The sequence below is a fragment of the Podarcis cretensis genome (genome assembly GCF_951804945.1).
Source record: "Podarcis cretensis genome assembly, chromosome: 1".
NCBI classification, from domain to species: Eukaryota; Metazoa; Chordata; class Lepidosauria; order Squamata; family Lacertidae; genus Podarcis; species Podarcis cretensis.
Window position 1 is genome coordinate 118,291,464 of NC_137170.1, and position 26,725 is coordinate 118,318,188.

Genomic DNA, 26,725 nt, shown 5'->3' on the forward strand with positions numbered 1-26,725 from the left:
CACAGTGGTACCTATTTATCTAATTGCACTGGCATGCTTTTGAACTGCTAGATTGGAAGGAACTGGGACAGAGCAATGGGAGCTCACCCCATCGCAGAGATTCGAACCACCGACCTTCTGATAGGCAAGTCCAAGAAGCTCAGTGGTTTAGACCACAGCGCCAACTGCATCCCAGTATTTGAACGTACAGCATTTCCACCCCACCCCTGCCGCCATTCACTCTAAAGTGCAACAGAACTTATTTACCTTTGTAGTGAAACTCACAAATTAACAGACACACACACTCACAGAAAGAGACAAGGGTTGAAACACCACAGATTAATCAACGTCCTGAGACCCTTTCAGATGCTCAGGAGTACAGTGGTACCTTGGGTTAAGTACATAATTCGTTCCGGAGGTCCGTTCTTAACCTGAAACTGTTCTTAACCTGAAGACCACTTTAGCTAATGGGGCCTCCCGCTGCCACCGCGCCACCGGAGCACGATTTCTGTTCTCATCCTGAAGCAAAGTTCTTAACCCAAGGTACTATTTCTGGGTTAGCAGAGTCTGTAACCTGAAGCGTATGTAACCCGAGGTACCACTGTATAGGTGCCTTGCAGATGTATGACAAAATGTGTCCAGGGGTGGGGAGACAAAGCCTGCCACTACTTTCAGAAACTCCCTCCTTCCAAATGTCTGAAAGGGGCTCTTGTTGTAAATGATGACCTTCCCAACCAGCTGCCTCCAGATGTTATTGGACCACAGCTCCCAGAATCCCAAACAACTGACCCTCCTAGCTGGGGATCCATGGATACCCAGAAGACATCAGGAGCCATTCCAGTGACCAAGCATCTTAACTTGGTCACAAGTGGCTGATAGCCAGGTGCAAAATGCGCCTTGGCACCTGGCAATTTTTGTATGGCCTGGCCATATATCAAGCAGCTCCACAAGAAACACATTCCACATTATGGGTGGTACGCGGGTGGCGCTGTGGGTTAAACCACAGAGCCTAGGACTTGCCGATCAGAAGGTCGGCAGTTCAAATCCCTGCGACGGGGTGAGCTCCCGTTGCTCAGTCCCTGCTCCTGCCAACCTAGCAGTTCGAAAGCACGTCAAAGGGCAAGTAGATAAATAGGTACCACTCCGGTGGGAAGGTAAATGGCGTTTCTGTGCGCTGCTCTGGTTCGCCAGAAGCGGCTTAGTCATGCTGGCCACATGACCCCCGGAAGCTGTCTGCTCCCTCGGCCTATAGAGTGAGATGAGCGCCGCAACCCCAGAGTCTGCCATGACTGGACCTAATGGTCAGGGGTCCCTTTACCTTTACGTTTTTACCGCAACTAAGTTTCACATCAATCTAACCAAGATGTAAGAAGAATGGATTGTTTTGTTCTGTGAACCGCCCTGAGACCTCTGGGTATAGGCTGGTATATAAATTCAGTAAATAATAATTACCATTGTCTCCACCACAACATGCAAGTCTGAACATCAGAAAGAGATAACCAGACTGATATTTTCATTAGTCATTGCTTAAAAATAGCTAGTAAACTAACCTTAACAGATTGGAGCAATATTATTATTTAGAAAAATAAGTATGTTTTTTTTAAAAAAAAAATGAATCAGCAGTGTATTCTTAATACAGATTCTTAAAACAGATACCATCCCCTTACATCAAAGAAAATTGTTCCATAAAGTTTAAAATCAGATATCTGTTGAAATCATATTTATAGTCATGGCTACTATCAGCTGTCAGACCAAAGAATATTGAAGATAAAGACGTTCTTTTAATATATTATGGTTAATTTATCATCTAAGTGGCATGTGTAGAACAACAAAATGGAAATAATCAAACAATATACTCCTTCGGCGGGGGGGGGGACGGGACCTTGTTTTAAAAATATTATTATGCTGATGAAAGTAATTATTAACACTTGCTCTATATACACATGTGTATTCCAAAAACTATAATATAGGGTTTAAAACTTTTAATGGTGTAATCTACTTCTTTATCCAAGGATTAGCTAAAATGATTATATATTATACTAATATTTGCTTATCAAAATAACAGCGCTTTCCACATTTGTGGAAATCAATATTATTAACTACAATTGTGCCCCATAATTGGGGGTGCTTGTGATCAGTGTCACCCATCAAAATTAGTATTATTTATGTACTTTATTCACTTCCCCCATCTAACACCCCTTTTTGAATTAAAAATTGAAAAACACTTTTTAAAAAGATTGCAGCATAGTTTTACTAACATGTAAATTTCTTGCTTTTTTCAAACATTTCTCTGAATGTGACTTTTTACATTTTGGGCTTTATTGTTATGTATTACTTTTAATAAACCTTTACATCTTTGTATGCCTTTGTATGCCTTCATGGGACGCAGGTGGCGCTGTGGGTTAAAGCCTCAGCGCCTAGGGCTTGCCGATCGAAAGGTCGGCGGTTCGAATCCCTGCGGCGGGGTGCGCTCCCGCTGCTCGGTCCCAGCGCCTGCCAACCTAGCAGTTCGAAAGCACCTCCGGGTGCAAGTAGATAAATAGGGACCGCTTACCAGCGGGAAGGTAAACGGCGTTTCCGTGTGCGGCTCTGGCTCGCCAGAGCAGCGATGTCACGCTGGCCACGTGACCCGGAAGTGTCTCCGGACAGCGCTGGCCCCTGGCCTCTTAAGTGAGATGGGCGCACAACCCCAGAGTCTGGCAAGACTGGCCCGTATGGGCAGGGGTACCTTTACCTTTTACCTATGCCTTCTGATAAGCACAATCCTGTACATGTTTACTCAGAAGTAACTCCCATTCAGACACAGTAGGTCATATTCCCAAGTACATGTGCCTAGGATTCCTGCCTCTGAGTAGTCATGTATAGGACTGTGCTGTAAATCTCACTTAGTTCTTACTCACTTGTCCTAGATCAATGTCCAGTGAGTGGACCTATTAAAATCAATAGACTTTCAAGTCCATTGACTTCATGAAGTCTACTCTTGAGTATAACTAAGACTGGCTATCACCCTCGGTTTTAGGTCTTTTTGCTTACGTTTTAGAGTGTCATTTTAATACAGAGCATGGAAACATTTCACAACGATTATGAACTTTGTTTTTTCAACACTGCAAACAGTTACATCACTGTTCCCTCCCCCCCCCCCATTTATAAATGAGAAAAGAGAAAACAAAACACCTTTTTAACAGCGCTGTTCAGCTCTGAAGACATTACTATTATTATTATTTATTGAATTTATACACCACCCTATACACAGAGGTTTCAGGGTGGTTCACATCTGTTTGTTTCAAATTCCAAGTACAGTGCTACCTCGGAAGTCAAATGGAATCCGTTCCGGAAGTCCGTTCAACTTCCAAAATGTTCGGAAGCCAAGGCAAGGCCTCCGATTGGCTGCAGCCAATTGATTGAAGCTCCCGCAGCCAATCGGAAGCCGTGAAAGCTGCAAAAGCCCCATTGGACATTCGAGTTCCAAAGAACGTTCGCAAACCAGAACACTCACTTCTGCGCTTGCAGTGTTCGGGAGCCAAAACGTTCAAGTCGCAAGGCATTCGTCAACCAAGGTACGACTGTAGTACAATTCCAAGTAGTATTAAGTTTGTATCTTCCCTCTATGACACATAAAATATCCTTTTTCACTTTGACTTTGGCTCAGTTTGCATGTAATGCTAATCCAAACCACTTCTTCAGCAAATGCTTATGGAAAAACTGGGCATCCTACCCAATTTTAATTCTGAATAAGGCACCAGAGGCTGCTAGTTCTTGCATATAAACTTTTACAGAGTATAAGGGTTTAATTTTGTATACAAATACTCCTCTGACTGCAAAAGCATGAACTTGGGTGGGTCAGCTATAAAATATAGCAGAGGATAAATATCCAAATGACATCAGTGGGAAGCCTACAGATATGGAAGGGGGGGTGTACAGTGGTACCTCGGGTTACATACACTTCAGGTTACATACGCTTCATGTTACAGACTCCGCTAACCCAGAAATAATACCTCGGGTTAAGAACTTTGCTTCAGGATGAGAACAGAAATCGTGCTCCGGCAGCAGCAGGAGGCCCCATTAGCTAAAGTGGTGCTTCAGGTTAAGAACAGTTTCAGGTTAAGAACGGACCTCCGGAACGAATTAAGTACTTAACCTGAGGTACCACTGTATATGGATATATTATTGTCTATTTATCTCCTTGCACACACATCCCAAGGCAATGGACAGAGGACAATAAAAACAGCTAAAAATAGTTTAAAACTATATGCAAAATAGCAGCAGATTTTTTAAAAAACACACACCAATAGTAAACAGGCACTCATAGCAGAGACCTATTCATCCAGCTAGGAAGGCTGGGGTTAGTGTTGTATTTTGGCAGAAATGTTCCACAGAACAAGGCTGGGCGAAAGATTCCTGCATTGTAGATGGTTGGACTAGATCAGGGGTACGCAACCTAAGGCCCGTGGGCCAGATGCAGTCCAATCGCCTTCTCAATCCGGCCCGCGGACAGTCCGGGAATCAGCGTGTTTTTACATGAGTAGAATGTGTGCTTTTATTTAAAATGCATCTCTGGGTTATTTGTGGGGTATAGGAATTTGTTCATTTCCCAAAAAAATATATAGTCCGGCCCACCACATGGTCTGAGGGACGGTGGACTGGCCCACAGCTGAAAAAGATTGCTGACCCCCGGACCAGATGATCCTTAGGGTCCCTTCCAACTCTACAATTCTATGAGTCTATGAGGGGCAGCTACACTTAAGGCCCTGCTTTGAGTCAGTGCAGATTGCAAGACATCTAATGCTGTACTCGTACGGTTCTGGATAAAATACATGAGCTCATCCTGTGTTAGGGACAATATTGCCGCTTGCTACCTTGTGTCCTGCTGCTCCTCTCTCAAAAAGTACGTCTTGTCATGGATGATTGGCCCAAATGTCACTGACAACGCCTAAGGTGGGAACAGCAGTCCTGTTTGGATGCCATGACAAGCCCTAAACCATAGCTTGCCATGACAGAATGGCATCCGAGTTCATGCTACCCAATCATCCATCAGCGCGTTCCTACCCTAATGCAAGAGGAAGCAGCAAACCATGAGCCAGGACTTAATGCGATGCACAGCGATAGTGACATTTCTTTTCAAAGAAACCGCAATCTGAATCCAAGGTTTGTTCTTGGCTTCCGGGTCACAGCACGCTTGGAGAGAAACAAACCACAAGGGCTGGTTCGGACCTCACGGAACGCCAAGGCTCGTGGTTTGTTTGTTTTTTTTATAATAATTTTTATTAGTTTTCCAATTTTAAAACAAAACGACAACCACAACATAAAACATCAATCAGTACAGAGAAACACACAAATATAAATTCTTAACCTCATTTTCATAAGCCTCCTTTCTCGGACTTCCCCATACCTCACCCTTTTTGCATCCTTATTTTACAGTTTTTCAACAACCCTTTTAGCCAATTAAATGTAAGTTTATTATCTTTCTCAATTTCACCTTAAATCCTCAAACATTTTCAGCTGCAATTCTGCATCTTCCTTCCCCTTGACATTTTAGAGAGAGAGAGAGAGAGAGAGAGAGAGAGAGAGAGAGAGAGAGAGAAGGCTCGTGGTTTGTTATTCCTACTCATGCTAACACAATCACGGTGGGAACAATTCGGAAGCATGTATTGGCATGCTACTCTTTCACAGTAAGCCCTGGTTTGTGGCTTACCACGTTGTCTAGACGCAGCTGAAGTGCGATAAAATATTTCGCTTCACATTTTTGCTCCGCCTCCAGAGAGAAAAGAGCATTGCCCGTGAACATCCAACGGGAACACAATACAACACAACGGTGCAAAAGTCCTTTTTCATTTCAGTAGGGCATGCATTAATGAAATGTTCAGTGGATGGGGCCAGTTGTTCTCGGATACATTAACACGTGCCAAGTAGGAAAGTAGAACGATGCTTTTACCTGAACAGCAAGACAAGCAGCATTATCAGAAAGCAAAACTTGTTCGTCTGTAAAATAAAGAAATAAAGTGCAGGACAATTATTGGAAATAATGACTCCTTCCCCAATGGATAATTGCAGATCATTTGGGGGTGCAAAAATAAATGGTGTACAAACATAAGGAGACAAACTGATTTAACACGAATCACATGCCCCATTACATTAATGTAGCTTTAGGAAGCCTGTGGTCTCAGAAATATTTCCTTTAGCTCTGCCCTGCAATTTATCGTATGGTCCCAACAGTTAAAATCCCTAACTGATATGCATGTGTGTGTGTGTGTGTGTGTGTGTGTGTGTGTAAGTTCTTGTGTGTGCGCATGCCTTCGGCTTTTTCTTTTAAAAAAATAAAATAAACGGGCAATTATTCATTTCCTAATAGAAATAAAAACAAACAACTTCATAATTCCTCTTGCTAAAAAGTAAAAGCATACAGAAATATATATATATAAACCAGCTTGCAGTTAATATTGCACACTGTGTCTAGGTCTGTCACACAAAAGAAAGATGACAAGTACACAGCAATAAAAATCCCATGCTTAGAAGACTAGGGCTGCTACCTATTAGTCTTCATTACTTTGCAGTCTTCTGACAACTGTAGCAGGCTGCTGAGCCCCAAATGGGGGCCATAATGTGATCTGATGATATATGAAGAGCTGCTAAAGGGAGCCTGAACCATCCTAGCCTATACATTTTAACAGTTCCTTTTTACCGGGAGCCCACTTTACCACAAGACTTCAAAAATCTGCTGCCTCAGCTATTGGCGCGGTAAATCTGCCAACTGGGCCTGCAAACCACATCATTTTACACTGCCTACAGCAGCCAATATAATGAGTCAATAATAAACCAAGGACCTTATAAGGCCATGAATAGCTGGCTTATATTGGCAGGTACAAGTTTAGCAAAAACCTATGGCCGGACGACCACCACAAAGGATGCTCGTTTTAACAAGGTTCTTTCTCCCCACTTACCCCCCCCTTCGCACTCGCCAGGCTCCAGTTAATTACATCGCTGCATATTTAATGAAGCCCCCCCCCCCCCGTTAAGTGCAAAAAATAAAGTACTTACCTTTCAGCGGCTGATACAATGCTGCGTTCTGAGGCCAAGGTTCTGCAGCTGCAGAAGGAGAAAGAAAAGAATTGGATTCATTCAGAATTTAAAGAAGCCAAAATGAGCATTAGTCATTAGGGGTTTTTATTATTAAAAACAAAAACAAAAAACACCAGAACCCTCTCTGTTTAGATCAGGCTTCCTCAACCTCGGCCCTCCAGATGTTTTTTGAGACTACAATTCCCATCATCCCTGACCACTGGTCCTGATAGCAAGGGATGATGGGAGTTGTAGTCCAAAAAAAACAGCAGGAGACCCAAGTCTGGGAAACCCTGTCCTAGACAGGCGAGGCGTCAAGATCTGCACCTTAATAAACATTTACCAATATAAGCACCATAACATGCCTATTATATGACACACATCAAATCGCACATCTGCCAAACCATTAGAGTATGTTACTGTTATAATATATTTATATACCACTTTGGGGCCCAAGGACCCCAAAGAAGAAAGATACAATGGGTGGTATCCAGCTAAACAGATCTGTTAGTACAAGGGTTTCCATCTGCACCACAGAACTTCTCTTCCCTATCCTCAATCACTTTTGGGGATTTCCTCCAATCATCCAGAGCAGATTTGGAAAGGTGTGGGGCAGGGAAGAGGAGAGGGAAAGTTGCTTTTCACAAGCAGAAATCCTTTCACAAGCAGATCCTTTCACAAGCAGATCCAGTAGTGGATCTGTTTAGCTGGATACTGACTGTTACAAGTATGTTAAACACAATAAATCAATCAAAACAATATAAAATGGCAAAACCACAAAATACCTACCAATCACGACAACATGTGGTCATGAGCTTCTCTACCCTCTCACTACAGGTAAGCCCATCTACATCCAATTGCCCTAACCCCTTTATTCTCCTTTCTGCAAACAGCTTCAGAAGAGGGATTGAGTCCAATATGCCAGCAGGACAAAATGGTTAAGATTCCACCCTTCTCTGACCCTGTCAGTTACCAGCTCCCCACTCAGCTGACGCCATTTGCATTTAAAAACAACAACAACCCTGCAAAAGTTAGATGCATTTATGCCAAATTCAGTTTCGACCTCAGTGAAGTGGAAAAGGCCTGGCAAACTAGCGCTGCAAAATTAAAACCCAGATAATATAAAGGTGAAGCCTAGATAAAGTGGCAAACAGGTTACTGGCGAAGATGACATGTTTTAGAAGAGTTAATCAAATTGATATTGACATGGTTGAGAAAAGGATGAAGGGGGGGAGGAAGCGTCAAAATACACACTTAAGTTTTGAATGAAACACCATCAAGCATTAAAGAAATGGAAGAATATGCTGAAGGAGGATGCATTCATGCACAAGGGAGTACACCTTCTGAAGAAGGTGCCAAAATATTCTTAACAGGCTCTCTCGCCTTTCAAGTGAAGCAGCAGGAGAATAATGTTTGAAGAACTGAGAATTTGAGAGTGGAAGAAAAGTTTAGTATGTGTGCTTTGCTTTGCTTTGTTGTTTTGTTTTAAACCAGCTTTACTTTAAAAAGTTGTCTGGGAAGCTAAACACATATGGAGCCATTCATAAAGATAAGATTCACATGAAATATATGTGGGAGGAACATCACGGGAGGTGCGTTTACAGGACCAAAATAAAACTGTCAAGCTCCCTTGTTGTTTCTGCTGTTGCCGGGATGTGTAATGTACACTGTTGATATATTTGCTATTAAGCTGCTGTCTCATTATTCCTGTTATGATGAAATTGCTCCTCCGATTGCTGATTTTGAGATGTGTTGCTATTCTCTTTCTGGTAAGCCACTTTTAGCACGTTTGTTTGTTTATTGTTTGTTTGTGAGTGTGCAGAAAGGCGACATAAAGATAAAACTATGATGAAATGGCAACCAATGAAAATTGTGGGAGCAGGGAAAGATGCCTTTTTAAAACCCACCGTGAAAAGCAGTTGCGTACAACATTTCTTCGCTATGCTATATTAAAAGGGGAAACAAGGGAGTATAAATTGTCTTTACTCTTGAGAATTTGCGTCTCACCAATTCATCATGCACCATACGAATGCATATCACTGAACAACTGATCAGCAGTACTGATAGGCTAGCACTGCCAGCCGCCGTACACTTTGCAGTGTGTGGTTAAAAGGCATGGTGGCCTGAATGCCCGAATTGCACACTGAACTAATCCGCATTCAAATGCGTTGTCTATGAGTAAAAATTAAGATACTGTTCAATTTAGCTGCTTTAGATACCACTTGGCTGGATACACAGGATACAAATCATTTTCATATATAAAATAAACTTTAAATGATTGGCTCAACTTAATTACCACAACTAATGCTTTTGCTGCAGTCAGAAACATTACTCTCTACATGATCCAGAAACCAGAATACTAACAAAACCACTCTAGCGTATAATTATTTGCCCCTTCCACTTTTTGCAATATACTAGCCTGTCTTTTCAGAAAAGTTGGACAGGACCGTAAAGCATCTAGTATCACAAATGCAACCTGACCTTTAATATTAAATACATTCACACACATCTGTAACTCTATGCGCCTGGAAAAAAACTAATCATATCCAAGTGTTATAGCGAAACTTTCTTTCGTTACAACATTTATTACTTTAACACCAAAGCTTGCACCCTGGAGAAATAAATTCTGGAGATGAGAGAGGCAACACAAATGTACTGTATAAAGATTTCTACAGAGTACTGAACAGGAAAAATTAGTTTTAGAAGCTTGTTTTTAATAAGTACAGTTAATAATAATATAAACAATTCCTGTGCCCCTTGAAAGAAGAGAGGTTGGGGGATCCTTCTGAACAGCATGGGAGTCATGGAAGGGAAAATCAACTGAAATCTTTTCCTTCCCCCTTCCTTGGGAAGCCTCTACACGATCCCTGTTTTCACCATGAACTGAAGGACCACTCTAGATTCCACCCATACAAATAGACAGCATAACTGAGTTGCCAGTCCATAAAGCTGATGGAAGTACAGTGGTGCCCCGCAAGACGAATGCCTCGCAAGACGGAAAACTCGCTAGACTAAAGAGTTTTCCATTTTGGAGGTGCTTCGCAAAACGAATTTCCTATGGGCTTGCTTCGCAAGACGAAAATGTCTTGCGAGTTCCTGCGGGGGTTTTTTCCTTCCCCCCCCTTTTTCTAAGCCGCTAAGCCACTTATCCGCTTATCCGCTCTGCCGATAAGCCGCTAAAAGCCGCTAAACCGCTAATAGCGCTAATCCACTAAGCCGTCAATGGGCTTGCTTTGCAAGACGAAAAAACCGCTAGACAAAGAGAATCGCGGAACCGATTCTTTTCGTCTTGCGAGGCACCACTGTATTAATGCATTCAGAAGATTTTCATGGCCGGTTTTTAGAATAGCCTCTGAGGGTCAGGATTAAACAGAAGAAGCATAGAGAAACTTCAGCGAATTCCATTATTATTTTTCTTCTGGGAGGGGGTTGCTTTTGTTGCCCATTCTGAGCTTCTGGAATGGAGGGGTTGGCTATAAACCCAAATAAAAGCAATCAATTCATTTTAAACGAAGGACAGCTCCCCAGTATTACTCATGCTTTTTCTGATCTTTGGATTTAAGGCAACAGCCTCCAAATTAGCAAGAGCAAGAAAAACAATGAGAACTGTGAAGAGGTGGGAGGTATCTTAACAAGAGAGGGGAAAATATGCACACAACATTTTTTAATATACAGCATGACTCTTGCCTTGCGAACAATAGGTGAAGGCATAATTTGTAGAATAATAGGCACTAATATTACACGCTGCTTCAGTTCTGTCATATTTCCAATCCATCAGGTTGATTAATGTTATAATAAGTCCACACAAACTTATCATTTGTCTAATAATGAAGTCAAACCAAGTTTATCCTTCAGCAACTAGATTCTTTCGGTCTTTAGCTGTTATTTGCCCATCTCACCTAAATCACACTAATGCCAGGGGAAGGGAGGGGAAGGGTGAAAGCCAAGCACATGGCTGGCGACTCAAGAAATGAAAACTGGTTTTAGTTTGAAGGGGGAAGCGTCAAGAATGACTTGCAATGATGCTCATTGCTCTAAGCAATAAGAAGCTTCAGGAGTAGTGCTGGCTTGGATATGGATTCCTTTGGAAGACTGGAGACTTAGAGCATTTTGTAGTATTTGGTTTTATTCGCAAATGTAAAGATTGAACGTAGATTTCCACAGAGACACCTAAGCACCTCTGTAAGCTTTGTAGCATTTCACCAAGGTCCTTCCTTTTCCTGTTTCCACCACAAAAACATGTCTATTTTTCCCAAACATACATACCTGATGCAAGCACAATATTCTTGTTATTTTGCCCGTACAGGTTGCCTGCTTTGCGGCACGAAGGTGGACAACACATGAAAGTTTGACCTCTGGCCATCCTAGTTAGTAGAAATTAAGACTTGAGAGAAAAGAAGTCCTTTGCTAGCAAAATATATCAATGCCTTATTCACAGGAGAGAGGAGAACTTTATGGACTGATCTGTGTGATCTTTCTCCACAGCTAGGAAGTCTGGGTTGGCATCCATCAGTCTCAGGAGACAATGGAGGCGTGCACGTTTGGCGGGTGAAATCAAACCGTTGGAGAGTTACAGCACCTGCTGTGGCTGTAGAGCCCAATATAGGGGAGACATGTTTTGTTGCAGCTGGGGCAGATGAAGGCATCTGGTTGTGCTGCTGCAGATGCACCATGCCATTTCTTCTCTCTGCACTCATTGTGACGTTAACAGATATGAGAGGGGAAATAGTTAACCAGGTTGCCCAGTCAGGACCCAGGGGGGTGGAGTCAGTGGGACTATAAAACCAGTTCTGGGAGGAGTTCGAGGAGGAGTTGGATGGGAGTTGTGGGTGGGTAATTGGTTGGATTTAGTGGGTTGGCTGGTTGGGAAAGGCAGTTGGTAATAAAGAGATAGTTAGGCCAGTGGGTTCTTGAGTGTGGGGAGGTAGAAGAGATAGAGAGAGGAATATAAGACTAAGAAAGTAAAGAGCAACAACATTTGGAATGCCTTAAAAGTTTTGTTTGTGTCTGAAATAAAATACACTCTTCTTTATTAATTGAGAAGCTGACTGAGACTGAAGTGATTTTACCAGGGGGAATCTGGTTGGTGGCAGTGGTTTAGTGGTGTACGGGTGAATAGTCCGTGAGACGACCGGGGGCGCCGTACGAACGCCACACTCCTCCCACCAGTCATTCCTCCTCTGGTCACTGCTATGGGAACGCAACTTAGATTGTCTGTCTCGAGGCATTGCAGTTGTCTGCAAGGAATTCCCACATGGCAGGGCTGATGTTGCCAGCCTCCATGTCTCATTTGCAGACATAGTGTCGGGCTGGTCTGCCAACAGGCCTGGTGCCTGAAGGCAACTCCCCATAGAGCACATCCTTGGGGAACCTGCCATCTTCCATTCTGCGGACATGACCGAGCCAGCGTGGACATCGCTGAGACAGGAGTGCAAACATGTGGGGATGTGGGCTTGGGAAAGCACCTCTTTGTCCTGCCATATGATGCCCCAAATCATCAAGGCACAGTGCATGTGGAAGGCATTGAGGCGTCGCTCCTGGCAGTTGTAAGTTGCCCACAACTCACTTAGGGCAACGTGCTCAACGCACAAGCCTGGTAAACCTTGGTCTTGGTATTGATCGTTGGCATCACGTTCGCCCATACCCTTTTGACGAGGCAAGCCACTGCTGTAGCTGCCTTGCCAATACACTTGTGAAGCTCAGCAAAAGCTAGGAAGACTTACAGCACAATCCATACCCAAAATCAGTCAGTATGAGTACAGTAAATTTGGAATGGACGGATATTGGGCTGTCCTCAGTGAGCCTGGACCACACCAACAATACATCTTCATCCTGGCTCAGCCAGGGATCGCCCAGCATAACTTTCACAACCCAACTGAGCAGGGGTCATGCTGGGTCAGCAGGCAGCACTTGTCCCAGCAGGACTTACATTGGCCGGGATGTGGAACCTGTGGAACATCTCCAGATGTTCCTAGACCACAACTGCCGTCACCTGTGGCCATTAGAGATGGCCATATCTGCAACAACTGTGAGGGTTTTTCAATCAAACAGCGTGTAAATTTTATGAAATAAATAAATAAATGATAATAATTATTATTATTTAGCAATGCTGGAGGTTGGAGTCAAACAACGACTGGAAGGCTATGGATTCCACAGGAGATTTTTTTTTTTTAATGACCTGTTTCCTAGAAAGACGCATAGGCAAATCTACCACCTGTTTGCTATCCTTTAAAAATAGAAAAGTTAATTTTAAACCATACTTCTACTGCCTCACAGGCACATGAAAATGCTGATAATTTTAAACTAGCCTTTATTACTTCAATAAGCCTGCAGTCAGTTTGGAACAACAGTTAAAAAGAACTCTCATCCATTAGGAGTGATCAATAAAGAATGCACAAATACATCCCTTTATGAATTAGCTGCCTCATCATCGTCATCCAACGTAAATACCTATATGAAGGCACGATCAATTTCAAGATGTACTCAGACCTTTCGCCAGAAAGGGTCAAGAAAACAAGTTCATTTAGATGGAGATTCAAAGGCTCTTAAAAATGTAGCAAACCCCTCCCCCACACATACACTTTATTTTGAAAATGAAAAATATTCCTGGGTTCAGAAGTAGGTGAACACATCTATCATCTTTCCTCGCCCTAACTGAGGCTGCAATCCTATACACACTTAGAGAGAGTAAGTGCCACTGAACTTTACTTCTGAGTAATTACCGAGAATAGCACAGTAAATCAGTTGCTAGCCCAATGACAAATTCTAGTTAAAATCCATAGTTTAGGTCCAAAGGTAGCTTCCCACATAAGGAGAACTTAAGCTCATGGAAGTACATCTTTCACAAACGATTTTTTTACATTTTTCACTCAACAAAATCCCAAAATGCTATTCTGCTTGCAGAGCATAATGCAGAACCTATCTACTGTATTAGAGTGTTCCTCTCGTGCAAGAATTTGCAAACGGAAGCAGCAGAAATTTCCCTCCTGCTCAGTTCTCTGGATGCAACCCCATGCCCAAAACTCAACTGGGATCATGGTACAGTGGTACCTCGGGTTAAGAATTTAATTCGTTCTGGAGGTCCGTTCTTAACCTGAAACTGTTCTTAACCTGAGGTACCACTTTAGCTAATGGGGCCTCCTGCTGCCGCCGCCACACAATTTCTGTTCTCATCCTGAAGCAAAATTCTTAACCCGAGGTACTATTTCTGGGTTAGCGGAGTCTGTAACCTGAAGTGTCTGTAACCTGAAGCATCTGTAACCCGAGGTACCACTGTACAAGAAAAAACATGGCACAGGATCCAGAGTTCACCTTCTGCAGATAGAATGGGAAGGCTTTTGATACAGGTGAGGACTCAAGCTGGCAGACAGAGGCAATGCGACTTTTGCAGGTTCCCCCTCCACCTGCAACCCCCAGTGCCACCAAAGGCCTGAAAGTCACTCAACCCTCTATGGCACTGGGGGCTTCCGGGGGTAGGGGAAAACTAGCAAAAAGTAACCTCCCATCCCACTAGCAGGGGCATCCTCTGAATGCAACTGCCCTTGGGGGTGCTCTCACTGACAGGAGTGAATTCTGGATCCAACACATGGCCTTTAAAAAAAAATAATGGGTAACAACCTGGTCGCCTACTCGACAAGATAAGTGTTCAATTATTCTTAAGAGTATTCCACTGGCTCACATGAGTTTGTTTTCTTTGCTCTTTCCCTCTCCTCATAAACCTAAGTGCCAGTTTGTTAATATACGTCTGATAACATAATTCCAAAACCAGAGTACAGTCATACCTCGGAAGTCCGTTCCACTTCCAAAATGGTCGGAAACCAAAGCACGGCTTCTGATTGGCTGCAGGAAGCTCCTGCAGCCAATCGGAAGCCGCGGAAGCCCCGTCGGACATTTGGGTTCCAAAGAACATTCGCAAACCAGAACACTCACTTCCAGGTTTGCGGCGTTCAGGAGCCAAAACGTTCAAGTACCAAGGCGTTCAGGATCCAAGGTACGACTGTACTTGCTTATATGCTGCTGTCAGGTATCTGATATTATGGCCCAGTATGCAGCTCAAGATGTGCTCTTCATACTGCCAGTTGCCCTCTTGGACAGATACAGGGAGGATACCTGGCTCTATAGGCTATAATCCGGCTTGCAATTCTACTTGCCTTCCTATGCTGTGCTGTTGATCATTCTGCAACTCGGGCTTTGGGTTGGGCGATATATAATATACCACACAAAACCAGTTTGAAGCCCATATTGTGATATTGGTTTCATAATTTTTAACCTGGTAACACATCATGACACATGTTAGGGTTGGCCTATATATCACTCAAAACCAGTTTGAAGTCTATATTGTGATATCAGTTTCTCATTTTTCACCTGGCAACATATATGTGTTTGTGTGTGTGCGCGCGCTATGCAAAAATCACAATGCAGGAAAAACTGTGAAGCCAGCCAGTGCCTCTACACAGCTCCATCCTTATTTCAGACATCATGGTATATCAGTATAACACAAAGCTTAGCTGGTGATATATCGCAATGTTGAAAAACATATATCACCCAGCCCTACTGTTCAGCTCTACATAGTTCCATACTTATTTCAGACAGTGTGATATATTGGTATATCACAATGTTTAGCTGGTGATATATCATGATGTGGAAAACAAGATATTACTCAGCCCTATTTGGGTTACATTCCTACAAAAGTTCAAGAGAGGAAGCCCCACTAAACTCCATAGGATTTAGTTCTGTGTAGGCATGTATAGGGGCGCGGGTAGCGCTGTGGGTTAAACCACAGAGCCTAGGACTTGCCGATCAGAAGGTCGGCGATTTGAGTCCCCGCGACGGGGTGAGCTCCCGTTGCTCAGTCCCTGCTCCTGCCAATCTAGCAGTTCAAAAGAACCTCAAAGTGCAAGTAGATAAATAGGTACCACTCCAGCGGAAAGGTAAACGGCGTTTCCGCGTGTTGCTCTGGTTCGCCAGAAGCACCTTTGTCATGCTGGCCACATGACCCGGACGCTGTATGCTGGCTCCCTCAGCCAATAAAGCGAGATGAGTGCTGCAACCCCAGAGTCGGTCACGACTGGACCTAATGGTCAGGGGTCCCTTTACCTTTTAGGCATGTATAGGATTGTACAGTTAATAGACTGTTAATAGACAGTGAATAGCAAACCTCCACCAAATGATGGGTATGCACTACAGCGTATATCACAGAGGTACTCTCAAATTTTGAATATGGTTTGTGACAGACACTTGCCAAAGATTTGTTCAAGGTAGGCTGCCTTTACTGAATCTGAAGAATTGGTTTATCAATGAAAACCCATTTCAGCCTTGGAGAAGTTATATAAATTAGAAACGTTGGAAATGCAGCTTACATAACTGGTTAAATGAAAAGGTTTCCAACATATCTGTGTATTTGAGGGATTTCCTTTTATATCCAAATTTTCTCAACACTTTGGTCGCAGACATTGTACAACATGTCAATTTAATACTGTGTTTTTTTAGTTTAACATAGGCACATTTGTTATCCTGTCTGCTTTGTTACTTGAATCCTTATTGGAGAGAGGTAGCTTTTTGTCTACAAAAGCACTTTGTGTGGCATTCTACATATTTATTATGAGTGCAATCAGGGTTCAACCTCATACATCAAAATTACATGGAAGAGATTTATTTTTAAACAACTCTGTGGTGCTCGGAAGGGGAACGTCTGGCAAATATAAGGGATCAGCCAGCATGCAGTGAATGTCTGGCTTTTGTTTTCATTTTAAGTCATTTCTCACAGTATAAGATTAGAAAGGAAATCTCTCAACTTTGGTAAATAAATATGTCCCTCTTCCCCACCCACTGCAGCAACCACAGAAAAGAAAATCCCCTCATTTTCTTTTTCATTTACAAAGAGCGAATGAGAGCTTAGGAAAATTCTCTCTTCTTTGCATCCACTAATCTATCACATCTGCAACAGTTTTTTTTTCTGGCCTAACACTATCGAGCTGATATTTCAGCAAAGTTGCTGCTTTAAGAAAGATTAAGGTCTGATACCATCTGAAAACCAAGATGTTCACTTTCCAAGTGGCATGGGAAATTCATTTTCTTATCCTGAGAGTGATACATATACGATTAATCTCTATAAATCGTCACGTGTCTATGGGAGAACAGGTTACACTAGACGTCTCCACAAAACAGAACACGGCACTGCCTTGTGTGACAACCAGTTTGAAATAAAGGCATACGATTACCATTTATAACATTACAGAGGAAAATACGTTGCTTCCCTGGTGTGAGAAAGCAGTGTTGTGCTGATCCGCAGCTAAAACCCGTAAGATTTTGCAGAAAGAAACGCAAGCAAATGATTTCTTCATTACCCAGTCAACATAATCGCGAAAAGCCTCTTATCGCTTCTTAAATGATTTGGTCATCATTTTATATTTAATCATTAGTGCATTAGAGCAACAGACTCTGCTCAGCATGTTCAAACAAACGCAACTTCCCAAGTGGAGGGGGCAATGTTTTAGAAAACTAACATTCTCTGTGCTTTTAAAGGAGTCCAGATGAACAAGCATGAAAAGCAAAGCTATTAAGACCGGGAGAGACTGTATACACTTTCTCCAGAGACGATGAAGGCCATTAAAGAAGGGGGGCGGGGAGTCAACATCCAGACAAAAGTCATGACCCAATGTTGGGCCAAGAAAAATCTCCTAAATACATTTCAAAAAATTAAAATATAATATAATCACCCTAGAGCAGTTTTAATGCACATGCAGTGAATATCAATGTTTTATAGCTGCTATATCACCACAGCAGTTTCAGTTAATTGGAACTGCATGACAAAGTGATTGTTTTCACGAACAGGACCTTCTATTACTAGCCAATCAAATTTCATTTTTATTACCGATATAAAAACTTTCTCAATTATGAATGCACCACCATGCATACAAAATAAGGGACCTGGTATTACAGAAAACAGAGAAACAGAAAATAAATCCATTATCCTTTTAAGAGGTACTTATTCAGATTCTCATTTATTTCTATTTCTGAATGACATCTGTGTGAACACTAAAGCCCCATTGGGTTAAAGTGATGAATACATGAACTTCAACTATTGTAATAATAAATAATAAATAATAAAATTAATAATAATAATAATAATAATAATAATAATTTATACCCCACCCATCTGGCTGGGTTTCCCCAGCCACTCTGGGTGGCTTCCAACAAAAGATTAAAATACAATAATTCATCAAATATTAAAAACTTCCCTAAACAGGGCTGCCTTCAGATGTTCAATGCAGTACATATGAAGGAGTACTGGATATCCAATTCTTTTATTACATTTGTATCCTGCCTTTCCTTCAAAGGAGCACAGCGTGGTGTATACAAGGTTCTGCTCATCCATCCCCATTATATTCTCACAACAATAGACCTTACGCCAGGACAGCTCAGTCAGTAGAGCATGAGACTCTCAGTTTAAGGGTTGTGGGTTTGAGCCCCACGTTGGGGGAAATGTTCCTGCATTGCAGAGAGCTAGACTAAACAACCCTCGTGGCCACTTCCAACTGTACAATTCTATGATCCTGACACACCTTTGGAGGAAGGTCAAGCAAAGAAAAAGGGACTTATCTAAGACCATCCAGAGAGCCTTATGGCTCAGCAAAAGTTTGAACCACTGTATCTATAACCAATATTACAGATTGGCTCTTAATATTTTTCATTCCACTCACTTCTGAAACACTAGATTATGATGGGCCATATGGTGAACATGTCCTTGCAGTGCAACAGGACTTTGGAGATTTATGTAACAATCCAGGAGATGGTCTTCCGGAAGATTTGGTGGGATCCATTTTAATCTTCTAACAGTAGGTATCAACAGCAAAAGGATTATTATTTTACTGATATTTCCAAAGTATCCAAAACATTTATCAGCTTCTAAGCAAAGCCTTGCATTGTGCTGAGTACCTTACAAGAAAAGAATTTACAAACATTTAACAGAAATAGTCACTTATTCTAAGGTAAGGCAATTTCCTGAGCAGTGGCAATAACTTTCCCGTGGACTGCTATCATATATGCAATCACCCAAAGCAGCCTGGTTGGCCAACCTCTGAGGCCTGAGTGGGCCAACTAAGTTCCCTTCACATCACTGCACTATATTGTAAATTACAAAACTAACCAAACTACCTATTTAAGTATTTATCCATGTATTTCACAGGGAATCAACTATATGTTTTAGCAAGTTGTTTGATCGTATGCAGTTGGAGACCCAAGCTCAAGGAGCAGGAGTTCTTCTGTGTTTGGATACAGTTGGATGCCATTTTGAATTAAGATGGTCAACTGAACCTTCAAAACTGCCCTCAACTTTTGGATTCTTAAAATTATTGAGCAAAGCCAGGTACATGATTGCTAGTATTTAATGAGTCTTATAAATCCAAGGAACTATTGGCTGATTATGAATATATTAACAACCAGAGCCAGCCCAAGACATTTTTGCACCTGAGGCAAACCACAAAATGGCACAACCAGCCCCACCAGGGAAGAAGGGGTGAGTGACAATCTAGATCAGGAACAAGGGCGGAATAAAAATATACATTGGGATCTGCTGCTGTTGTGGTTTCTGCTACCTGAGGCGGTCCCCTCACCTTGCCTCATGAGTTGGCCAGCCCTGTTAACAACCAGTAATCTGGCTCACACTTATTAGCAATCCTAGGTTAAATTAGCAATCCTAGGTTAAAAAGAAAGTTGTGATAATCCATTATTATTATTATTATTATTATTATTATTATTATTATTTATACCCCACCCATATGGCTAGGTTTCCCCAACAGAATATTAAAAACACAATAAAACATCAAACAGGGCTGCCTTCAGATGTCTTCTAAAAGTCAGATGTTTATTTCCTTGACATCTGATGGGAGGGCATTCCACAGGGCGGGTGCCACTACCGAGAAGGCCCTCTGCCTGGTTCTTTGTAGCTTCACGTCTTGCAGCTGGATCTCAGTATCCAGGCTGAACGATGGGGGTGGAGATGCTCCTTCAGCACTTTTCAAAGGAGATGTCTCATATATTTTGCCAGATATTCACATGGTAACAAATCATGCACACATGTAATGTGTGAACTAGTCGTGTGTGGATACCTCTTTAAAAACTGTAATCCTATGGAAGTATATCAACACACCCCAAAATAATGTTCTTCACAAATTCAGGGAAGTAAAGAAGCCTTATTTTCCAAACAGCAAACTGCAATCTTACACCTGGGAGTAAAGTCCCACTGAACTCAATGGGACTTGCTCCTCTTCACATCCTCACTGTGCAGAATATGAATGACGGAGCCTTTCGAGAATTTAGCAACTAAGCAGAAAATGAGATTAACATCCTGGTTTTGGGTGAGAGGTAGAGACACCTGTCATAGGCTGCCACAAGGGATTATTTTTGTTGGCAAATGTGGCTGTGAGCTGATGCAGCAGTCACATAGTGTGAACAAGCAACATGCTGTAGTCAACTATGATGCCTCTACTGACAAACACTTGGTGAAGGATTTAGACAGTTCAAATGAAAAAAGTTGTGAATTATATCCAGATTCAAGAACACAACATACTTGATGATTAACTGAGATTTGGATAACATATCCTTGGTGTAATTTCTGGCTAGGTTCTTTTTTTACAAAAAATAAAGAAACTGGATTTAAGTGTAACATTATCAAAACAATAATATCTGGCTATGTAAATAAATTCACATATAAATTTTTTTATTCTTGAATATTCTTTTTTATAGTTGCTCTGGGTACATATTACAGAAGATCAGGACATAAACCCTAAATCATCAGCTGCTGGAGCAGTATTTGCTAGTTAGCTTGGAGGACAGGTTTGGCCTGGCAAAATTTCCCTTTCTTACAATGAAAAGCATATAAAAAAGTTAAAAACAGACAACAGTTAACCATTGTGGTAATATGCTTTCTTAATTGCCTGTGTAGGCCTGGTGCAATAAAAAAGTTTTCGGCAAGCCATTTGTTCCAGCTTTTTGGATTCATTCATTCATTCAACTTACAGTATATTCCACCCTTCCTCCCAAAGAAGCCCAGGGCAGAAAACACACCAAGACCAAAAACATTATTAAAAGCATTTTAAAAGCACTTTGTCAACCAGTGATTTCAACCTTGCCAAGAACAGTGCCTTTCAGCCATCAAACACATGGGTAAACAAGAAACGTTTTTTAGATTCCTCCTGAAAGCTGGAAACAAGAGAGGCAGATGTACCTCACCAAGCAGGGCATTCCACAAACAGGAAGCTACCCCTGGAAAGGCCCTGTCACAGGCTGATAGAAAGTGGCAACAGCACTAACAAGATCTCACCTGCCGATCATAGTTCAAGATGGGAATGGCGTTATTTTAGGTACTTGGGCCCTAAGTCATTTAGGGCATTGTATTCCAGGGCCTAGGGCTTGCCGATCGAAAGGTCGGTGGTTCGAATCCCTGCGGCGGGGTGCGCTCCCGCTGCTCGGTCCCAGCGCCTGCCAACCTAGCAGTTCGAAAGCACCTCCGGGTGCAAGTAGATAAATAGGGACCGCTTACCAGCGGGAAGGTAAACGGCGTTTCCGTGTGCGGCTCTGGCTCGCCAGAGCAGCGATGTCACGCTGGCCACGTGACCCGGAAGTGTCTCCGGACAGCGCTGGCCCCTGGCCTCTTAAGTGAGATGGGCGCACAACCCCAGAGTCTGGCAAGACTGGCCCGTACGGGCAGGGGTACCTTTACCTTTACCTTTTATTCCAGGGACGCGGGTGGCGCTGTGGGTAAAAGCCTCAGCGCCTAGGGCTTGCCGATCGAAAGGTCGGCGGTTCGAATCCCCGCGGCGGGGTGCGCTCCCGCTGCTCGGTCCCAGCGCCTGCCAACCTAGCAGTTCGAAAGCACCCCCGGGTGCAAGTAGATAAATAGGGACCACTTACTGGTGGGAAGGTAAACGGCGTTTCCGTGTGCTGCGCTGGCTCGCCAGATGCAGCTTTGTCACGCTGGCCACGTGACCCGGAAGTGTCTCCGGACAGCGCTGGCCCCCGGCCTCTTGAGTGAGATGGGCGCACAACCCCAGAGTCTGTCAAGACTGGCCCGTACGGGCAGGGGTACCTTTACCTTTACCTTATTCCAGGGACGCGAGTGGCGCTGTGGTCTAAACCACAAAGCCTAGGGCTTGCCGATCAGAAGGTCGGCGGTTCGAATCCCCGCAACAGGGTGAGGTCCCATTGCTCAGTCCCTGCTCCTGCCAACCTAGCAGTTCGAAAGCACGTCAAAATGCAAGTAGATAAATAGGTACTGCTCCAGTGGGAAGGTAAACGCCGTTTCCGTGCGCTGCTCTGGTTCACCAGAAGCGGGTAAGTCATGCTGGCCACATGACCCAGAAGCTGCACGCCGGCTCCCTCGGCCAATAAAGCGAAATGAGCGCCGCAACCCCAGGGTCGGCCATGACTGGACCTAATGGTCATGGGTCCCTTTGCCTTTACCTTATTCCAGTACTGAATTGGGCCCAATAGCTCACTGGCAAAAAGTGCAGGGCTTTCAGAAGGCCCCGCCGGGCTGCCAGAGCTCACATTCTACACTAGCCGCAGCCTCCAGATTGTCTTCAAGGGCAGTCCCACATACAGCACACTATGTAGTCCAGACATGAGGTCACTGTGGCCAGGCTATCCCACACCTGGCAAATCAGCCTAAACTGGGTCTTAGCACGCCTAGTTCCAGAAGCCACAGGCAGGGCCGCATTTAGGTTTGATGAGTCCCTAAGCTACTGAAGGTAATGGGGCCCTTTCTATATCCGGCTGTCCTTTGTCAACAACAAATTGTCACTGTTTTTTTGTGTTGAATATATGCTATATGGTATTCTATGGACCTAACAGGTATCTAAAGTCATTTGCACATGTTGCCAATGCAACCAGTCCATGCAGAATGTAGGCACCCTATATATAGAAATGAGCAAACCAGTGATATTTTAGGGAGCAGGCTAGCAGGCAGGGCCCATTACGTACATCATAGGAGCCTACACAACATAAAACACTGTTGCTGTATGTAGGTTTTATTTTGTTTTTAATTATATTTTGGAAATGTACATCCAGTTGTTGTTGTTTTCCTTTAAAAAAATTTTGGGCCCCCAAGAGAGTGGGGCCCTAAGCTATAGCTTGTTTAGCTTATACTGTATGTAAATCCAGCACTGTCACAGGAGACCCTAGCCACAAACTGGGACTCCAGATAGGACTTTACTCCAGGGAACATCCACAAAGTACATAGTTCCATACTTATTTCAGACAGTGTGATATATTGGTATATCACAATGTTTAGCTGGTGATATATCATGATGTGGAAAACAAGATATTACTCAGCCCTATTTGGGTTACATTCCTACAAAAGTTCAAGAGAGGAAGCCCCACTAAACTCCATAGGATTTAGTTCTGTGTAGGCATGTATAGGGACGCGGGTAGCGCTGTGGGTTAAACCACAGAGCCTAGGACTTGCCGATCAGAAGGTCGGCGATTCGAGTCCCCGCGACGGGGTGAGCTCCCGTTGCTCAGTCCCTGCTCCTGCCAATCTAGCAGTTCAAAAGAACCTCAAAGTGCAAGTAGATAAATAGGTACCACTCCAGCGGAAAGGTAAACGGCGTTTCCGCGTGTTGCTCTGGTTCGCCAGAAGCGGCTTTGTCATGCTGGCCACATGACCCGGACGCTGTATGCTGGCTCCCTCAGCCAATAAAGCGAGATGAGTGCTGCAACCCCAGAGTCGGTCACGACTGGACCTAATGGTCAGGGGTCCCTTTACCTTTTAGGCATGTATAGGATTGTACAGTTAATAGACTGTTAATAGACAGTGAATAGCAAACCTCCACCAAATGATGGGTATGCACTGCAGCGTATATCACAGAGGTACTCTCAAATTTTGAATATGGTTTGTGACAGACACTTGCCAAAGATTTGTTCAAGGTAGGCTGCCTTTACTGAATCTGAAGAATTGGTTTATCAATGAAAACATGTTGCCAATGCAACCAGTCCATGCAGAATGTAGGCACCCTATATATAGAAATGAGCAAACCAGTGATATTTTAGGGAGCAGGCTAGCAGGCAGGGCCCATTACGTACATCATAGGAGCCTACACAACATAAAACACTGTTGCTGTATGTAGGTTTTATTTTGTTTTTAATTATATTTTGGAAATGTACATCCAGTTGTCGTTGTTTTCCTTTAAAAAAATTTTGGGCCCCCAAGAGAGTGGGGCCCTAAGCTATAGCTTGTTTAGCTTATACTGTATGTAAATCCAGCACTGTCACAGGAGACCCTAGCCACAAACTGGGACTCCAGATAGGACTTTACTCCAGGGAACATCCACAAAGTAGCCAAAGCAGAGGCTCCTGTTGATGCTATGGCAACCAAACCATGAGAACTCAAAACAGTTCTTAAGGCCTATTAGATTTCCTATGGAGTCCCTACGGTTGCTTTATTTATTTTTTGAGAGAGGCAGGCAGGTTTTCAAGCAATATCCCTCAAAGTAGCTCGACCAGGTGGGAGCAAGCAAGACCCCAAGAAAAACAGGGGGTCCACTTTGCCTTTCACAGCCCAGCCACTCCCACCAGGTCAAAGCGCCTTTTTGGAAGGGCGCGCGCAAAGCACCTCTATCTGTGCTCAAAATCAATTTTGCCCGGGCGCTGCTCCACGGCCCCTGCAGCTCCACTCCGGCCCCCGCTACGCTACGGCCGTTTCTTCCTCTCCTCACCTGCTATCTGCGTAACGAAAGCTTCCGCCACCAGAGACATGCTTCCACGCGGGAGGCGGGCGGTCGGGCGGGCACAGCTCCCCCGCGAGCGTCGCCTTCTCCTTCGCCTTCTCTCTTTCTCGCGCGCGCACACACCGTGCGCCGGATCCTCGGGCCGCGCCGCAAACCGCGCAAGGTTAAGGGCACCCAGCGGAGCACTGCGGCTGCGCCGACAACCCTGCGAGGGAAGTGCATCCGGGGCCTGCTCCACCCCTTCGCCCGGCTGGCGGCGTCGGTGCCCTGGAGAAAGAGAGAGGGAGGGAGGCAAGAGCGCGCACGGCTGCCTGGGGGGACTTCGGGCGCTTTAGCAGTAAAGCGCAATGCTCCCTCTGTGCCACCGCGCCTGAGCCCCCTCTGCCCGCAAAACCTGCCTGAAACACCGGGAATGATGATGATGATGATGATTAGCTATTATTTCTGGAACCCCAAGGCTGAGAGTGAAACCTAGGAATAATAATAATAATAATAATAATAATAATACATCCCCACTGTTTTCCCTGTACGCTCAAGTATTTGTTCAGCTGTTCCAAGTGTTTGCTCATGAATTTGAATTCAAGTATTTGCTCTGCTGAAAACAATTCATATATCTGAATTTATTCATGCATTGCAGGGGGTTGGACTAGATGACCCTTGGAGCCCGTTCCAACTCTACAATTTTATGATTCTATGAAGACCATGAAATCTTACGTCTTTTTTTTTTTTTTTAAGTTGCTAAGGTGCCACGAGATGCTGGTTTTTGCAGTGATAGACTAATTCAGCTACCTCTCTGGGAAGGACGGTGATTATCAGCAAGCTTCCAGGATGAAAAGCAAAGTTTTGCATCCTCCTTTCTCCTCTCTCTCTCTCTCTCACACACACACACACATTTTTTTTGGGAAATTAAGCATGAAAAGGCAAGCCTGGAGTTGAGTTTTAGTCCAGGATATGCTGCTCAAAGCAGCATGCAGAGCACTCCATAAGAATGTAACCCAGAAATAAAAACTTAATAACAAAATAGCATTGATCTGAAGCATGTAACTGCCATTAAGCAAAGCAAGAATGAAGGGGGTACTGAAGAAATAACACCACATTGAATCACAACTTTGACGGTCTTACATTACTTCTTAAAAATATGACAGCTGATGCTTAAGGTCAGGAGTGGGGAACCTACAGTCCACAGGCCAACCGCAGACCTCAAGACCTCTCAGGACTCTTCCCAGTCCATGCCACCTTCCCCAGGTTTCAGTCCTCACTGGCACTGCTACATCCCCTCCTCAAGTGCTTTTTGCCTGGCATGATTTTGTCCTTGGAATTGTAATAATGCCACTTGCTTGCCCAGATGGAGAAATGGGGGGGGGGGAGTTAGAAACCTCTGGTTGTTTTTTTTGTGTGGCTAGAATGTAGCCTGGACGCAGGTGGCGCTGTGGGTTAAAGCCTCAGCGCCTAGGACTTGCCGATCGAAAGGTCGGCGGTTCGAATCCCTGCGGCGGGGTGTGCTCCTGCTGCTCGGTCCCAGCGCCTGCCAACCTAGCAGTTCGAAAGCACCTCCGGGTGCAAGTAGATAAATAGGGACCGCTTACCAGCGGGAAGGTAAACTGGCTCTGGCCAGAGCAGCGATGTCACGCTGGCCACGTGACCCGGAAGTGTCTCCGGACAGCGCTGGCCCCTGGCCTCTTAAGTGAGATGGGCGCACAACCCCAGAGTCTGTCAAGACTGGCCCGTACGGGCAGGGGTACCTTTACCTTTTAGAATGTAGCCTACTGTACAAAGTTAAGAATCACATTACCCCACTGCTTTTGGGTCTGGACCCACCCACCACGGGCATGTTGTACTGGGAAAGCTGTTCTTTGGGAATGCAGCCCTCAGGGTGAAAATAATTGCTCACCCCTGTTTTAGGTAATGAGTTCCAGTATATATCCCAGCTCAGCAACTTCACTCCCCAGGAGTATCCCATGCCC

General features: G+C 43.9%; 1 protein-coding gene across 1 annotated transcript in view; it reads right to left on the reverse strand.

Moving 5' to 3' along the window:
- The window catches only part of MTX2 (metaxin 2), a 42,178-nt gene extending 17,212 nt beyond the window's left edge, over positions 1-24,966 (reverse strand). The window contains exons 1-3 of the mRNA XM_079982808.1: positions 24,750-24,966; positions 7,015-7,062; positions 5,912-5,958 (exon numbers count right to left, since the gene is read on the reverse strand). Of these exons, the coding sequence (XP_079838934.1) occupies positions 5,912-5,958; positions 7,015-7,062; positions 24,750-24,789 (135 nt within the window). The 5' untranslated portion in view covers positions 24,790-24,966. The remainder of the gene's footprint in view (positions 1-5,911; positions 5,959-7,014; positions 7,063-24,749) is intronic.
- Between the last annotated feature and the right edge of the window lie 1,759 nt (positions 24,967-26,725).